General features: G+C 37.3%; 1 protein-coding gene across 2 annotated transcripts in view; it reads left to right on the top strand.

Moving 5' to 3' along the window:
* The window catches only part of ano2b (anoctamin 2b), a 155,136-nt gene that overhangs the window by 73,977 nt on the left and 67,211 nt on the right, over positions 1–13,948 (top strand). For both annotated transcript variants that reach the window (XM_059654660.1, XM_048553662.1), the window contains exons 18-21: positions 1,013–1,124; positions 8,444–8,501; positions 8,642–8,742; positions 11,009–11,160. In XM_059654660.1, coding sequence (XP_059510643.1) covers positions 1,013–1,124; positions 8,444–8,501; positions 8,642–8,742; positions 11,009–11,160 — 423 coding nt within the window. The remainder of the gene's footprint in view (positions 1–1,012; positions 1,125–8,443; positions 8,502–8,641; positions 8,743–11,008; positions 11,161–13,948) is intronic.

Here is a 13,948-nt window from a genome sequence, read left to right as displayed (position 1 = left end):
TGCACCATTCCCTAACAACAGGAATGGATAAGCAGCAACAATTTAGCATGGCACAACAGACAGTATGGGAACAATACTCCCTGGAGAAAGGACATTGCCCCAGGAATGGCCAGCTGCCAGGTAAACAGCCAACACCATTGTGCATGTGTTACCATTCGAAGACCTGAACAATTTAAATACTTTGTATGCGTTGTGTATACCAACACTGGGCATGCAATTTGTTTAGCACTTTTGAATGAAAATAGAAATTTGTTTGTATGAATGCTGTACAGTTGTGGCTTACCACAGTCATGTGACCTCTGTTACAATTTGTATTCAGTTTGGTTTGAGCAGTCATTAAATGCATAATTTGAAACAAATGGAAAGCTTCCAGCAAATAGGTAAAGAACCACTGCTATATTAATAGCATACAGTTCCCTGTTGAGATATTGGATAGATTTCATTGTTATGTCTCTCTTGGCAGTTGGTGAAAGAAGAGACCAGAAATCAATCTTTGCTCAATTTTAGATTTATTTACAAAGTAAGCATGACCACTTAAAGTGTTCTTTTATGTTTGTTCAAGTAATTTTGCATTGGAGGCAATGCCTTTTGTGTGATATCCTAACTATTTAATTAGATACTGTATAAATGCAAACCCACCCTTTTTTGTGTGTTTGTGGAATGTGGTTTATGTTGCAAACTATAGCGAAAAAGGAATGAGATGTATTTGTGTAAGCAGGGTGACAAAATTTACTGCATTTTTTTTGTTACTAAAACAAAATAGTTAAGAGTGGGTAGTGTTTACCACTGGTTAGCAATTTGGAATAGTAAGAACACTTGCTCAGATTTCATTGAACTTCCAAGAAGTTTTGTGTGTTGCTTATTATCCTATTTTTGTCTAAACAAGGGAAATCCATGAAACTTGACAAGCTAAGAAACATTCAATCCATTTGCAAGTACTGTTCTTTGTTTCAATAGTTCTGGTTTGCTTGGTTAATATACTTAAAATCTTATTTTTGTGTTCCTTTTACAGAAGTTCCTAAAACAGAAAAAATCTTTGAAGAGAGATTAATTTTGAAAGCATTCCTATTAAAATTTGTCAACTCGTATGCCCCTATTTTCTATGTGGCCTTTTTTAAAGGACGGTAAGTTTGAACAAGTTACAATACTTCAGAAAGTATTTTGAAGCAGATCTTCTTCCAAATGTAAACAGGATGAGTCGTTTCTACACTGTAGTAGTACCAAAGACTGGTAGCTTATGGTTGAGATAAAATGCTGCTACCAATCCTGCTCTCAAGCTATTTTTAATCACAATGTTTGGACAAGTTACGACATAGCTTTGGGTAGATTTGGCTTAAAGTCTGGAGCTTCTGACCCAGAGGTTAGGAAACTACCACTATACCACAAGAACCCTTTCAGTCCTTCTTCCTGTATTGTGTTCAAGGGCCTATCTAATTTGAAATGGTAGAGGCCAAGAAAACTAACTTGTTTAATACAAGATGTGTTCATTCTATTGTAGTAATATTTATAAGTTACTTGACTAATTAGGTATAGTTTCAAAGACTGCCAGGAGCCAGAGATGACATGCTCATTTCCATTGGGACGCCATGTGCTATATATTCTTCTTCATGCAAAGACTGTGTGACATGATCAGACTGGGTGGATTAACTCTTTTAGAACTATTACCTGATACAACATCTGCCAAAGAGTTTTCTTCCCCATAGTTAATATTCATACATTATCATGGAGACCTTTCATAAGTTCTCTGAATTGAGTCTGAGGTATTATAAAGATGCCTAGATTGTTTTATTCTGAAAATGGTCAATTAAATTGGAAGTTTTTTTCACTTTTTGTGATTGCAAGAATTTTTTAAACACTACATTTTATTTGCAACACATAATTCTATATAACTGCTGGTCTTTGTTACTCACTTAAGGGAAAATATGCAAGTGTTTAATGACAGAACTTATTTCTGTCACATTTGAGCAGATTACATTTTCTGGTTGAGAATTTGTGTGTGGATTTTTTGGTTTAAAAAAAATCTTCTGAAGAACAACCTGCTTAGCTCATGCCGTCTGTTTCTAAAACTTTGGCTGCGAGATTAGGGTGAAATGTTTCTCTGGAAGAGTGACTGAAAGAACTTTTCAATATCATATCTCCTGAGCCAGCTGCATCTGCCAAAACCCCAGAGTCAACCATGCATGATTGGTACCGTGAGCACATCTGCAAAGATACCAGATTGGCATATTCCACAATCTTCTACATCTTCTCCTTTTTGCCTCTTAAAATAGCTGCTATTGGCCATTTTATAAAAAGTGGATCTTTGCAGAGATAAGTCGATATCAGTCTCCTGATTGTAAGCACCATTGCGTTGGGTAGTTAAGCAGTTTGTCATATAATATTATGAAATGTGTTTATCAAACTGCATGTTAACTAAATGGTGTTTGTTCTTTAATAAACCAATAATTTGGTTGATGAATCGTTTCATTCTAAGTCAAACATTGAGCAAGTGTACAATTATCCACTTGGGTGTGATTTTTTTTATTCTATGTTATGGTGGAAAAGTGTGACTTGAATGACTGTTTACTCTTCCCATCTCGGTCATTTCAACATTCTTTTCCTACGACGTTGCGGGAATACAGTGGAATGCTGGAACACAACTACTTGCACTTTTGCCATTTCCCTACAGCTCCCAAGTCTCAGACCTCACAAATTAAAGCAGTCTAGAGTTTCACAATTCTTCCAGAATGTGCTGTCATCAGATTAGGAAGATTGCTAGGTTTTTGGCTTGAGGCCTGTAGATTCTGATCAGCTGAAAATCAGTCCCCTGCTGGAAGATCGTTCTCTTTCAGTGCTTTTCACAGCAGATTCCTGCTTCGCCCAGTAGTTCGCCTATTACCTTTACTGGAGGATTGTTAGTCACCCAAATTTATTTTGTTGAGGAACTCATCCACGCTGAATGAGGCAGTTGCCCAAAAGGCTCATCTGGGAACCTCTAATCTCATGAATGTACATCATGGAGATATTTCATCCTCACAGTACACTGGTCTTTCAGACCAGGCCATTATTTTTCTGCAGTAACCTGGATTTTTAGATAAGGCGATATCATCCTTTTGACTGTGGCCTGAATCTGTGGTCATTGATCTCGCTCCCTTAGAATTTTACAGTGCTCCTCTCCATTTTGTGCAAGCAAATCATCATTCAATCTACTAATACATTGGGTGTTGAAGTATTTGTTGATTAATTTAATTTGTTGATTAGTTTGGACTTCTTCATTTGCCCTCTGTGATTATTTTACTTGTGACCAAAACATTTCACATCCTCAACAGTTGCTGGAGGACTGCTGCTTATTAGAACTATATTTTTGTTTGAATGACAACAGAATAAAACGGCAGTCTTGAATTAGCACAGGCCTGTCATCTTGCTTCAAAGTTTGAACAACTTCCTTTATGATTCATAATTTACCTCAAGTGGGTTGAACATTTCATTCTTGTTCTCAGTTTTTTTTAAGCAAACTTTGCTCATTACAGATTTCTGAAAGTTCTTCATTAATGATAGGAATCCCAAACAATTCCACAACTCCTGTAGAGTATGTGACTTTCTTCTGTTGACAATATGAAGCAATTTTCTTTGCTGATTCAGGTGATCTCAACAGATTCTTGCATAAATTTTAGTTTCTCCATGAGCGTAGGAAGGCTAATCAACCAGTTGGCACCTGGACAATTATTCAGCAATGAATTGTTTCTGAACCAATTTTTTTTCTTGGAATAGTTGAACTCCTTCAGTTCCCACAAGCATGTTGAAGTCATATATGCAGACTCAAAAGTGAAAAGTGCTGTCTGAATTACACAAGTATTTTCAATTCCCTTATGCTGTTTGTGTTCCGAAGTTTCTTCTGGTATATCTATACTCTTAACAGATTTTCCACTAATGCTATTTAGTTGCATCAATGAGGGCTACAAATTTTGTTTCTTTAGCCATGGTATTTGATCTGATAGATCAGTTACCCTTGCGTCTGTAATGAGATTTAAATGAACAGGATGATTATTAACATGCAAAAGTTTTGTCAAATGTGAATTGGTTGGATTATCACTTTTGTCTTGGAATGCCTTAGATGTCTATATCTTTTGGAAATATATTGTCTAATGCAGATATCCTTTGTAAATGATGCAGTTCTATTATTTAATTTCTCTCCAAGAGTACACATTTCAGTTTTGTTGCTCAAAAAAGTGCCCTACTTGTGTAGATCTTCTGCAAGTGATCTGTAATTTTACAGATACAGTATTTCTGCTTATGTCTGGGAGACCTCATGTTCCACAGCACTGACTCTTCGCATGTGTCAGCTTTGCTCTATGTGTTGGTTTATCACATGGGTGTGTCAAGTTCATAGAGTATATACCTGACAAAGGTGTGTGTGTCCAGTTTCTAGCCTGCAGTTAGCTTGTATTACTCCCGAAATGTTTTTCCAACTCTTCCTGATTTCTACTCCCAGAATATTTTGAGGAGTTTTTTCTAAAGTCAAATCTTCTTTGGAATGCAACAAATTCTGACAACCTGACAAAGATTCATCAATTGTTTCAGTGACAATTCTGTCTCTTATGGAATCTGATTTCAAAGATACATCATCAGTTTTCCACTAATATGTACAGATTATCAATTAATATAATACCAATTCCAATGGATGCTAATTCTGGTAAAACTGAAGCCATCTAGACTTGAAACATTAGCTTGCGTTCACTCTGTAGATGCTGTCTGGCCTGTTGTAATCTTCAGCATTTTTTGTTTTTCGTCATTCAAGAACTTTATTTGCTGTAAGATTGAAGTAATTATCAAGAGTTAGAATTTCTTTGAAAAGTAACTATGCTTGCTTTGGCAATTCATCATGACGTCTCCTTTAGTACTTATTGAATTCAATAAAATATGTAGTTCTCAATTTGAGGCTTAGCATCTATTTTTGAATCAATTCTACACAGTTTAATATTATTGTGATCTAAGATGTCAAATTCTCTTTTTTTTTATTTGTCCCATCTATGAGGTTAAAGCTTAATGACATGAATACTTGTCTTGCCATTTTGGCTCAACGTAGTTACTTATGCTTATTCCTTTAAATCTGTCTAAAAATTGTAGAAGCTCAATACTGCTTTGTGTCATTTACCTCAAAGCTTTAATTATTTTGCAATATATAAATGCTGCTTAGTTCAAAGTTTCCAATCTTACATTAAAGAAATGCTTTAATTTTCTAGTCTTGAAGTCTCTTCAGATCTTAAAACCCTGTTATAGCAATTATGCAGTATTCTTTTTATAAGCTCTTCGGCTGTATATTATGGCAATGCTGTACTGTTTTCTTTCACTCAATCTTTAAATTCTGGATTTTGGCAATAGTTTAATACCTAAATTTCCTTAAAAGCTGCAAGATTGTTTTTAACAACAATCGTGTTTCACTGCAATATTTACTGAGATGATCCTGTCCTTTTTCAGTTTCTGTAGCTTTCTTCCATCTTCTGCAGTCCAGATAAAGGTTCTCCCACTGCTTCACAGACAAAGTAGACACTTTCTTGCCTTTCAAGGCCTAATACACAATACATGTGCCCTTGCAAAATTTTAAAACGAATTGCCCTGGTGATAGTTTAAAATAAATCTTCAAAGTAATTGTTTAAGTAATCAATGCCCCAATACTATCATAATTTTTAAATTCTTCCATCTATCATCTTCAATTAGATTCTGCTTTAAGAATCTTTTAGTCCTTTAGTCACCTTGAATGTACTCGGTGATCTTTCCCTACTGCAGCCTCAACATAAATTAATTTTCTGGCCCTTGCTGTAGCCATGCCTCATGAAGCCTGCTCACACTGCTAGTAACATTCATTTTGAAGGATACGTATTCCTTTTTACAGCCTATTCTTCCCAGCTCAGTTCTTCGCACAATATTTTAATTTTATTTTTATTTTACCTGAGCATATTTCTAACTTTAGTCTCTGAACTGCTCTCACAAATCTTTCTTTTCAAAGGACTGGTAAAGTTTTTACTCTCTTCATATCCCATACTAATTTCTCTATCTCTCTCACCAACTGAGGCGAAGGTTTTCTTCTCTAATACTGTCTGCATCCTGCTGTTGCTTCCACAAGCACTGCTGCCTGCTTGTCTTTTTTCGTGATTTCAGGTGCTGCCTGACTGAGTCTTCTCAAAATGGTGGTGACCTTAAATTGGTAAATTGACTTTCTTCTGTAGACATTTTTCTCCTTTATCAAATGCACTTTTATTCCCTTTCACCCCTTTGAGAAATTTGTGCAATGAACGACAGTGCTAATCACCCTTTTCTATGTTATGGAACTGGTGGCTTGTATTTGGGTAGAGTGCTATGTCTATCTGATTGACCTCTACCTATGTGACATCATCTGACTGGGTGGAGCTTAATGCAGCTTCGACATTAACTCTTTCAGGACCATTATCTTATAGTGCAGCTTCCTGATCGGTCAGAGAAATGTTTGTGGCAATTCAATGCAAGCCCCATCTACAGTGTGTTTCCAAGATTTGCATCAGTTCTCAAGTGAAGTCACAACTAATCCAGATACCCATTGATGCAATGTGTTACAGAAATGAAAATCTGTTAAAGCGTCTTCAAGTTCATGGCTCCTGTGGTGACGCAGATTTGGACATTTTCTAATGAACTAAATTGTGTTATTAAGAAAGAAGTTCATGGGACAAGAGCATATGCTTTAATTCATACAATCATCATTCTGGTGCTATACAATTTTAACTATTTTATATAAGCCTTCAGAAATATAAAAAAACAGTTACATATGCTTTGAGCAGAAAAGAAAATAGTTAGAATGTTGGGCATATAAGTCTGGGAAATGGATAATGGGAACTGCAGACGCTGGAGAGTCTGGAAGTCTGCCTTGGTAAATGTAAATGGGCAGAATTGTAAAGTCCAACTCTGAAACACCCTAAATGATATTCAGCATGATTGAAGTCAGTGGAGTTAGATATCAGAATGGAAGTAAAGATGTAATACTGCCTGTTTTGCACAACTGGCCACGATGACCATCCACTCCGCTGGGGTAATAGTTTTCATTTTTAGAAAGAACATAAAATTTAATTCACCCAAAACTGCCTGTCTCAGTGAGGAATGGCTGTGTGTGAAGAGGAAATGTTAGCCCTGATAATGCGATGGCCAGTTGGTCTTTGGAACAATGCAGACTGGAGTTACACATCAGGATCTGATGCAGCGACTCTGTGTGAAATGCCTACAAAATTGAAGATCCCAATTCCCTGTGTTCAGAACATCTGGCAAAGCCCATAACGTTGGGAAATTCAGAGGGTTTCATTTTTAGTTTGTTAGCAGCAATCCATGAAATGTGTGAAATGACAAACCTAGTCTAACTCCTGGGTAACAATTACACTGATCCCCTCCCCGCCAACCTACCAAATATATCCCCAACACAGCTCCTCAACCCATTCTATTCCTCCTCTCAGGCATGAAATCCTGGGACCTGACACTCCCTCTTACTGCCAACAAAAACAACCCCCTCGCCCTCCGGCCATAACATTATCCCTGCAAGGCCCAACAGCACCCAGTGATGCAAGGCACAACTCCAAATCATCATCCTGACACCAAGCTTCCACCACCAGTCTCAACACTTCCTCACTGATCTCAATACCTCCTCACAACCAGCACTGACATCCCCCTGCAGGAATCGATATCCCATTTCTGCCAACTGCCTGAATCCCCAGGACCCGATCTGAGCTCCCCCTTATCTTTCTAGCAACAATCCCACATTGCAGCTGGACCCAACCCAGTTCTTTCCCCACCACCCCACCTTGCTACTGGCCTTGACACATCCTGCTGCCCACACAACCAGCTCTAACACACCCATCAAGCTTCCAACCTACAGAAAGCACTCCATCACTTATTTGGCACCTTACCTACATGGCACCCTACTCATATGGCACCCTACCAATCTGGCACTTTATTCCCACCCTTGTCTTATATACTCACCCTTCCACAGCAGCTGTAAAAGTTTGTGGCTATTTAAATCTCAGAACACAACATATTGACTGCTACAACAGGGAGACTGATTAGACTTTCCTGGACTTTTCTGCTCGATGGGGGAAATGCTGTTGATTTCAGCTATGCTCTGCATTTCAGAAGGAACCAGGATTTGAACCCCTGGCTAGAAAGATGGTGCTCAGTACTCAGAACAAAAAAAAATTTGGAGTGGCAATCTGAACTGATTGCTGAGCCTTGGAATATTTGAGCCATGAAACTGTCATAGTTGGTTTGATCTCAAAGTGGAAACATATCAGTGGACCAAAGTGGAGAATCTTTCCATCTGCTCATTCTCCAACTGATATGCTCAAAGCAGCTGCTATTCTAACCTTGTATGTTATTTTAAAGTAAGTAAATAACTGACCAGCTCCAGAGTTATGTTACTGTTATGATTAATCGTCTATTTTCTTGGCAGGTTTGTTGGCCGACCTGGAAGATACGTTTACATCTTTCATGACTATCGGATGGAGGAGGTAAGGAGAATCAGGATTAAATGTATGAGGTCAATGTAGCATAGACTAATTCTGTTCTAGTCAACATTTTGTCATGTTTAATGATTTAAACATTGTGAGCCACACTTTGCTATTCTTATTTTCTGTTTGTTTCCATCCAGTGTGCCCCTGGAGGTTGCCTGATGGAGCTCTGTATCCAGTTGAGCATTATCATGCTCGGGAAACAGCTCATTCAAAACAACCTCTTTGAAATTGGAATTCCGTAAGTTCTGTAACAGGATCTGTTTGACTTTCATAACTTTCTAGCTAAAGAAATCTGTCAGACTGTGTTTCTCTGACAACCTGTAATCTACAATTAGACGCTACCTCATGCATCTTCCAGATGTTTTGAATCAACATATTTAAGCATGTTAGGATATACATCTGGAGCAGGTGGGCCTTGAACTCCTGGCCTAGAAGTAAGGTTATTACCACTGCACCATGAAAGTACAGTTCATTCATCAAATACGCTGCAACCAAACAGCTTGAAGCAGTTTAAGATTCAACTTGGTGAGATTATCTAGTGACCAGTTGAATTAAATAGTGCTTTCCTTTATCTTTAGTATCTTTGACATTAGCTAACTTTTTAAAAAAAAATCATTGATTGGACATGGCCATCATTGGCTCGGCCAGCATTAAATGGGCAACCCTAATTGACCAGAGGGCAGCTAATTGAGCCTAGGTCCCCAGTGCATGAACCTGGGTCCCTGTTTTAATAGTCTGGCCATAGTATCATTAGGCCATTGTCTCTCCATGCACAGGCAGTGCTGGAGGTTGGCTTTCAACATGCCATAGAAACTCCATACTACTAATATTTGAAGATGCATAAATAAACAAGTTGATTATTATGTCTTTTTTTACCCAGAGTCAGAATGAACCCCCAGAATTCCAAGTGTGAAATCTCATATAGATTCTCACTTTCTTATTCAATATGCTCTGCGATGTTCTAATTAAATCCTCAACTAATAGCATTTTATTCTTTGCAAAATGTACATTTTCACATTGCTGACTTTTATATATAATCCACCTGAAGATACAAAAACTGTGTTGACATGATACTATGCGCACAGGAAAACATGAGTTAACTCTTTGACAACACTTTCCTTTGCCTGGTTTTGTGTGAAATGATTAGGGTGATTGTGATCCCCATTCACATTTACATGGTTCTCATTGGGGCTAACAACCTTGGGCAAGTATGTGGCTTTGAAGGTGTTGAGTTGTTGTCCATTACAACGCCATGCCTAATCTTCCCCTGCCTTGCCAATTACTTATTTGGGTTTCTGTTCGGCTGGAATATCAGAAGTACAAGAGGTGAAGGAGAAGGATCAAAGGTTTGTGAATTATTATTCACCGAAAACCGTTTAGAGATCTTAAGTACGAAAAAAGAAGGGATATTAACAAAATAAAGGCTGGGATTTTGCTCCAATTATAACAGATAGGTGAATAATGCGGTCCATTATTTCAACCTGACAGCAACTTCTGGTCCACACACTTATGCCATTCAACACAAAAATCCAAAATTTGCCACCAAAGATACTTTGGTCTTTCCTGCAGTTAGGAATAGGATGTATTAGGGTTGGGGGTACTCTCACAATTGACGGGAGAAACCACAATAATTACATAAAATTGCTATATTGAAGTTGCATTAAGTTAAAAATTATAAAATACATATTAAGGTTGTATATTTAGAAGGAAGTGAGTTTTAAATGAAATTAATTATTATTGTTTTGGGGAAGCCTCTCTGTCTTTGTAATATTAAATTTTACAAATGTAGAGTCTCATTCCTTCGTAAGAAAGTTAATGTGGTGGCTATTAATTTAAAAAAAAGTTTTTTTGTCCTGTTTATCTAATTTAAATCTCTCCTGTAATTCCATCTATATTTCTCAACCAGTGTTACATATCTTTCTTTACTTGCTGGATTGAGATCCGCATGCCACAGTTTACTACAATCTGATTGGTTGAAAAGGCTTTCCATTACTTGCCTTGTTCACATATTCCACAGAACCCGTGCAGAGGATGCTGGACTGAAATAGACTCTGGATTAGTCAAAATCCCTGTTGCTAAAACTTTGTACACCAAGTGAATGACAAATTCCATTCATTGCCACTGACTGCAAAATCCAGCCCTATAATAAGAAGCTGTTTAATGAGGTGAGGCAAGAAGGTTCAAGAACATTCACAACCACCTAAACTTAATAGTTGAGGAATAGCTTGCATAATTGCAACAATCATCAAGACATGAAATTTTCAGATTTTATTTGATTTGTTCTGTGACAGTCTATACTGCAAACTGAAATGATTTTCATTATGGAGTGCCTGTTATTCCATTTACATTCAAAACCATTTTCTCATCAATAGAAAGGCTCAGCTTCCCCAAGGTGACATTTCTGGCACTTCAGATGTTGTATATTTTAGACATGATCTTGTTAATCAGCAGGTTCCTAGAATGGGTCCTTTTTGTGATATTATTAAATTGGGCTAACTTTACAGGAGAATAAAAAAGTTGTTCAGGAAATTGAAGGACGAAAGGGCTGATCCCAAAGAATTGAACAATTCTGGTCCTACTCGACAACCACAACAGTGGGAATTAGACTATAATCTGGAACCTTTTACTAGCCTGACTCCTGAATACATGGAAATGAGTAAGTTGATACGATATTATCTGTGCATTTAATTTTTCATAGATAGCTTTGAGTAATCTGTTAAGAAGTGGCAAGAATGCTTATCTCATAACATAAGCAATATGTTAAAAAATTGTCCTTGGGATACAAGCACCATTAGGAAGGGCAACAACTATTTTCCCATTCTGAATTACCTTGAGAAGGTAGTGGTGAGCTTCCTTATGACTGCTGCTGCAGCCCATGTGGTGTAGGTGCACTGACAGTGTTGTTTGGCAGAGAGTTCCAAGATTTTAATCCAAAGACAAGGAAGGGACAGTGTGATGTTTCTAAGTCAGAATTGAAGGGGAATGTTGAGGTGTTCGCATGTGTCTAATGTGCTAGCCTGTACAGTGTTTGAAATAAAAACAGAAATTTCCAGAAAAACTAAGCAGGCCTGGCATCATCTGGCATTCACTAGACCCGAAACATTAACTTTGGTTTCTTGCCACAGATACTGCCAGATCTGCTGAGCTTTTTTCCAGAAACTTCTGTTTTTGTTTCTGATTTCCAGAAACTGCGGTTTTTGATTTCTTGTTTAGGTGCTAGAAATGACAATTTTGAAGATGCTTTCAAGGGAACTTTGGTGAGATACCACCGTGTACCTTGTAGGTAATATACAGTACTGGTGTGGAGGGATTGAGTATTTAAAGTATTAAATGTCTGAAGGTTCTTAGAAAAGATTGAGACCTGTGATCAAGAAAAGGGGCCAAATTATTATTTTACAAAATCATTCAAATAAATTTAATGGGAGAAAACACATCTTTTTGAAACTGAGTCTGATTTAAGGCACAAAATAGAGTCATTTTGACTTTACATGAATATAAAATGGTCATAGCAAATGGAGACACTGATTTATACTCCTTCCTCCCCACTATTATTTTGATTGTCTTCGATGGAAAGAGAAATCATAGGAGACGTGAAATAGGCTGCTGACTCAATGTCATATATTATGAACTAACACAGAAGGTCAAAAATACTCCCAATGAAGCCACAGGGCACAAATTAGTAAACTTGAAAAATAATTGCATTGGAATATCAAATGCATCATATCTCACTTCCTTAAATGTTGCCATAACAAAGGATTAAAATGATAAGGAAATTATTTGTTTATCAATTTATCCACCTGCACATCATTTTAAGGTGAGCAAGGAATTTAGGGCCAAATTCTCATGATAGACCAAGGAATCCCAAGTTAAGACATTTCACACAGTTGCATTACTAGACTCTGAATGAAAACACATGCACAACATACACACACATATACAATACACATAACACATATATAAATAGACATATGTATAAATAAACACACATATTATTTCCCCTTAGGAAATGGGGGGACCTATAGTCGTGATAACTGATCCACTGATGGAAGTCTGAGTTAGGAACAGAGGCTGACAGGTTAGCAGGCCCACTTCTATTCACTGCAACTCCAGTCCTGTAAAGCCCCTAGTCCTCATTTCCTACTCTCCACACCCATCCTCCAACCTAATTCATTTCCCAATGTCCCCCATGCGTCCCTGACCCCTTCCATACTTATATTTCCCATTCCGTCTCCTTCACTACCACGAATCCTGTGTAATCAATGTCTCAGTGACAGCACTCATGAGTCCTAGAACAACACTGGATAATCTTTTGTGAGGCTGGATGAACACAGCAGGCCAAGCAGCATCTCAGGGGCACCTGAGATCTGCTGGGCCTGCTGTGTTCATCCAGCCTCACACTTTGTTATCTTGGAAATCTCCAGCATCTGCAGTTCCCATTATCTCTGGATAATCTTTTAAATGCTTCTGAGGTAAACAAACACTCAACAAGTCAATCCTGACTTGAAAAGTATTTCTTTCCTTAAGAGTTCAGAAAACTGCTAATCAAGCCTATAGAAATTCAAACTCTACTTAAAAAAGAACATGCTCTTCTACAAATAGTCATATAGCTATGAAAATGAGCAAACTGAAATTCAAAACTGTTTCATCTTATTAAGTGTTCATATAACTATCAAACAAAGCTTGAAGTCTACTTCACAGTTATGTAAATAATCCATACTGAGCTCCAGTAAATTTAGGGATTTGGAACTCGCCAAGCATATATAATGTGATTTTATTGCACACCCAGCACAAAGAATCCCTCCATAGCTCAATACAATTGCACATTTAAACTTGCTATAGCATATGGCTAACTATCTGTTGGATCCTTTAAAATTTTGAGAGATGGACTTGCAAGCCGAGAAGTCAGGCACCTTTTCTTTAATTATTTTTTCAAATGTTAAAACAAAATTCTGTTCTCATTTAAAATCAATGTAAAAATGAAAGTATGTGATCAAAATGAAACATAATTATTTGATTCTAAATACTGCTGAATTGAGCATAACACTTTATCTACCTGAGAAATAACTAATTCATTAGTACACTTGCACAATGATGATCACTTATCTTCTAAACACAGAGGTTTATAATCGGTCAATAATCACATTTTACTTAACTTATCATTGACATCTAAGTACGACATTTCAAATTGACGAGACCTATGAAACCTCCACAACATACTTCTGCTAAGCTTCACACACTGATTGACATGACATGTTTAACACAGATTTCAGGAATTAACCCATCTTGCTGAAGATATGAAACTCAGGGAACTTCACAACAGAGGGACCCACTGAAAAGTTTGAAACTAAAATCTCTTTGAGTGCATGTCACATTGAGTGAGTGCATATTTCCCATGCTGGTCAAATGTTGTGGGGAAAGCTGTTTATGGTCTCTGCCTTCATTTT

Source organism: Stegostoma tigrinum, chromosome 25, assembly GCF_030684315.1.
Source record: "Stegostoma tigrinum isolate sSteTig4 chromosome 25, sSteTig4.hap1, whole genome shotgun sequence".
In the NCBI taxonomy this organism is placed as follows: Eukaryota; Metazoa; Chordata; class Chondrichthyes; order Orectolobiformes; family Stegostomatidae; genus Stegostoma; species Stegostoma tigrinum.
Note: the sequence above shows the minus strand (reverse complement) of the source record. Positions and strands in the feature narration are given on the sequence as shown.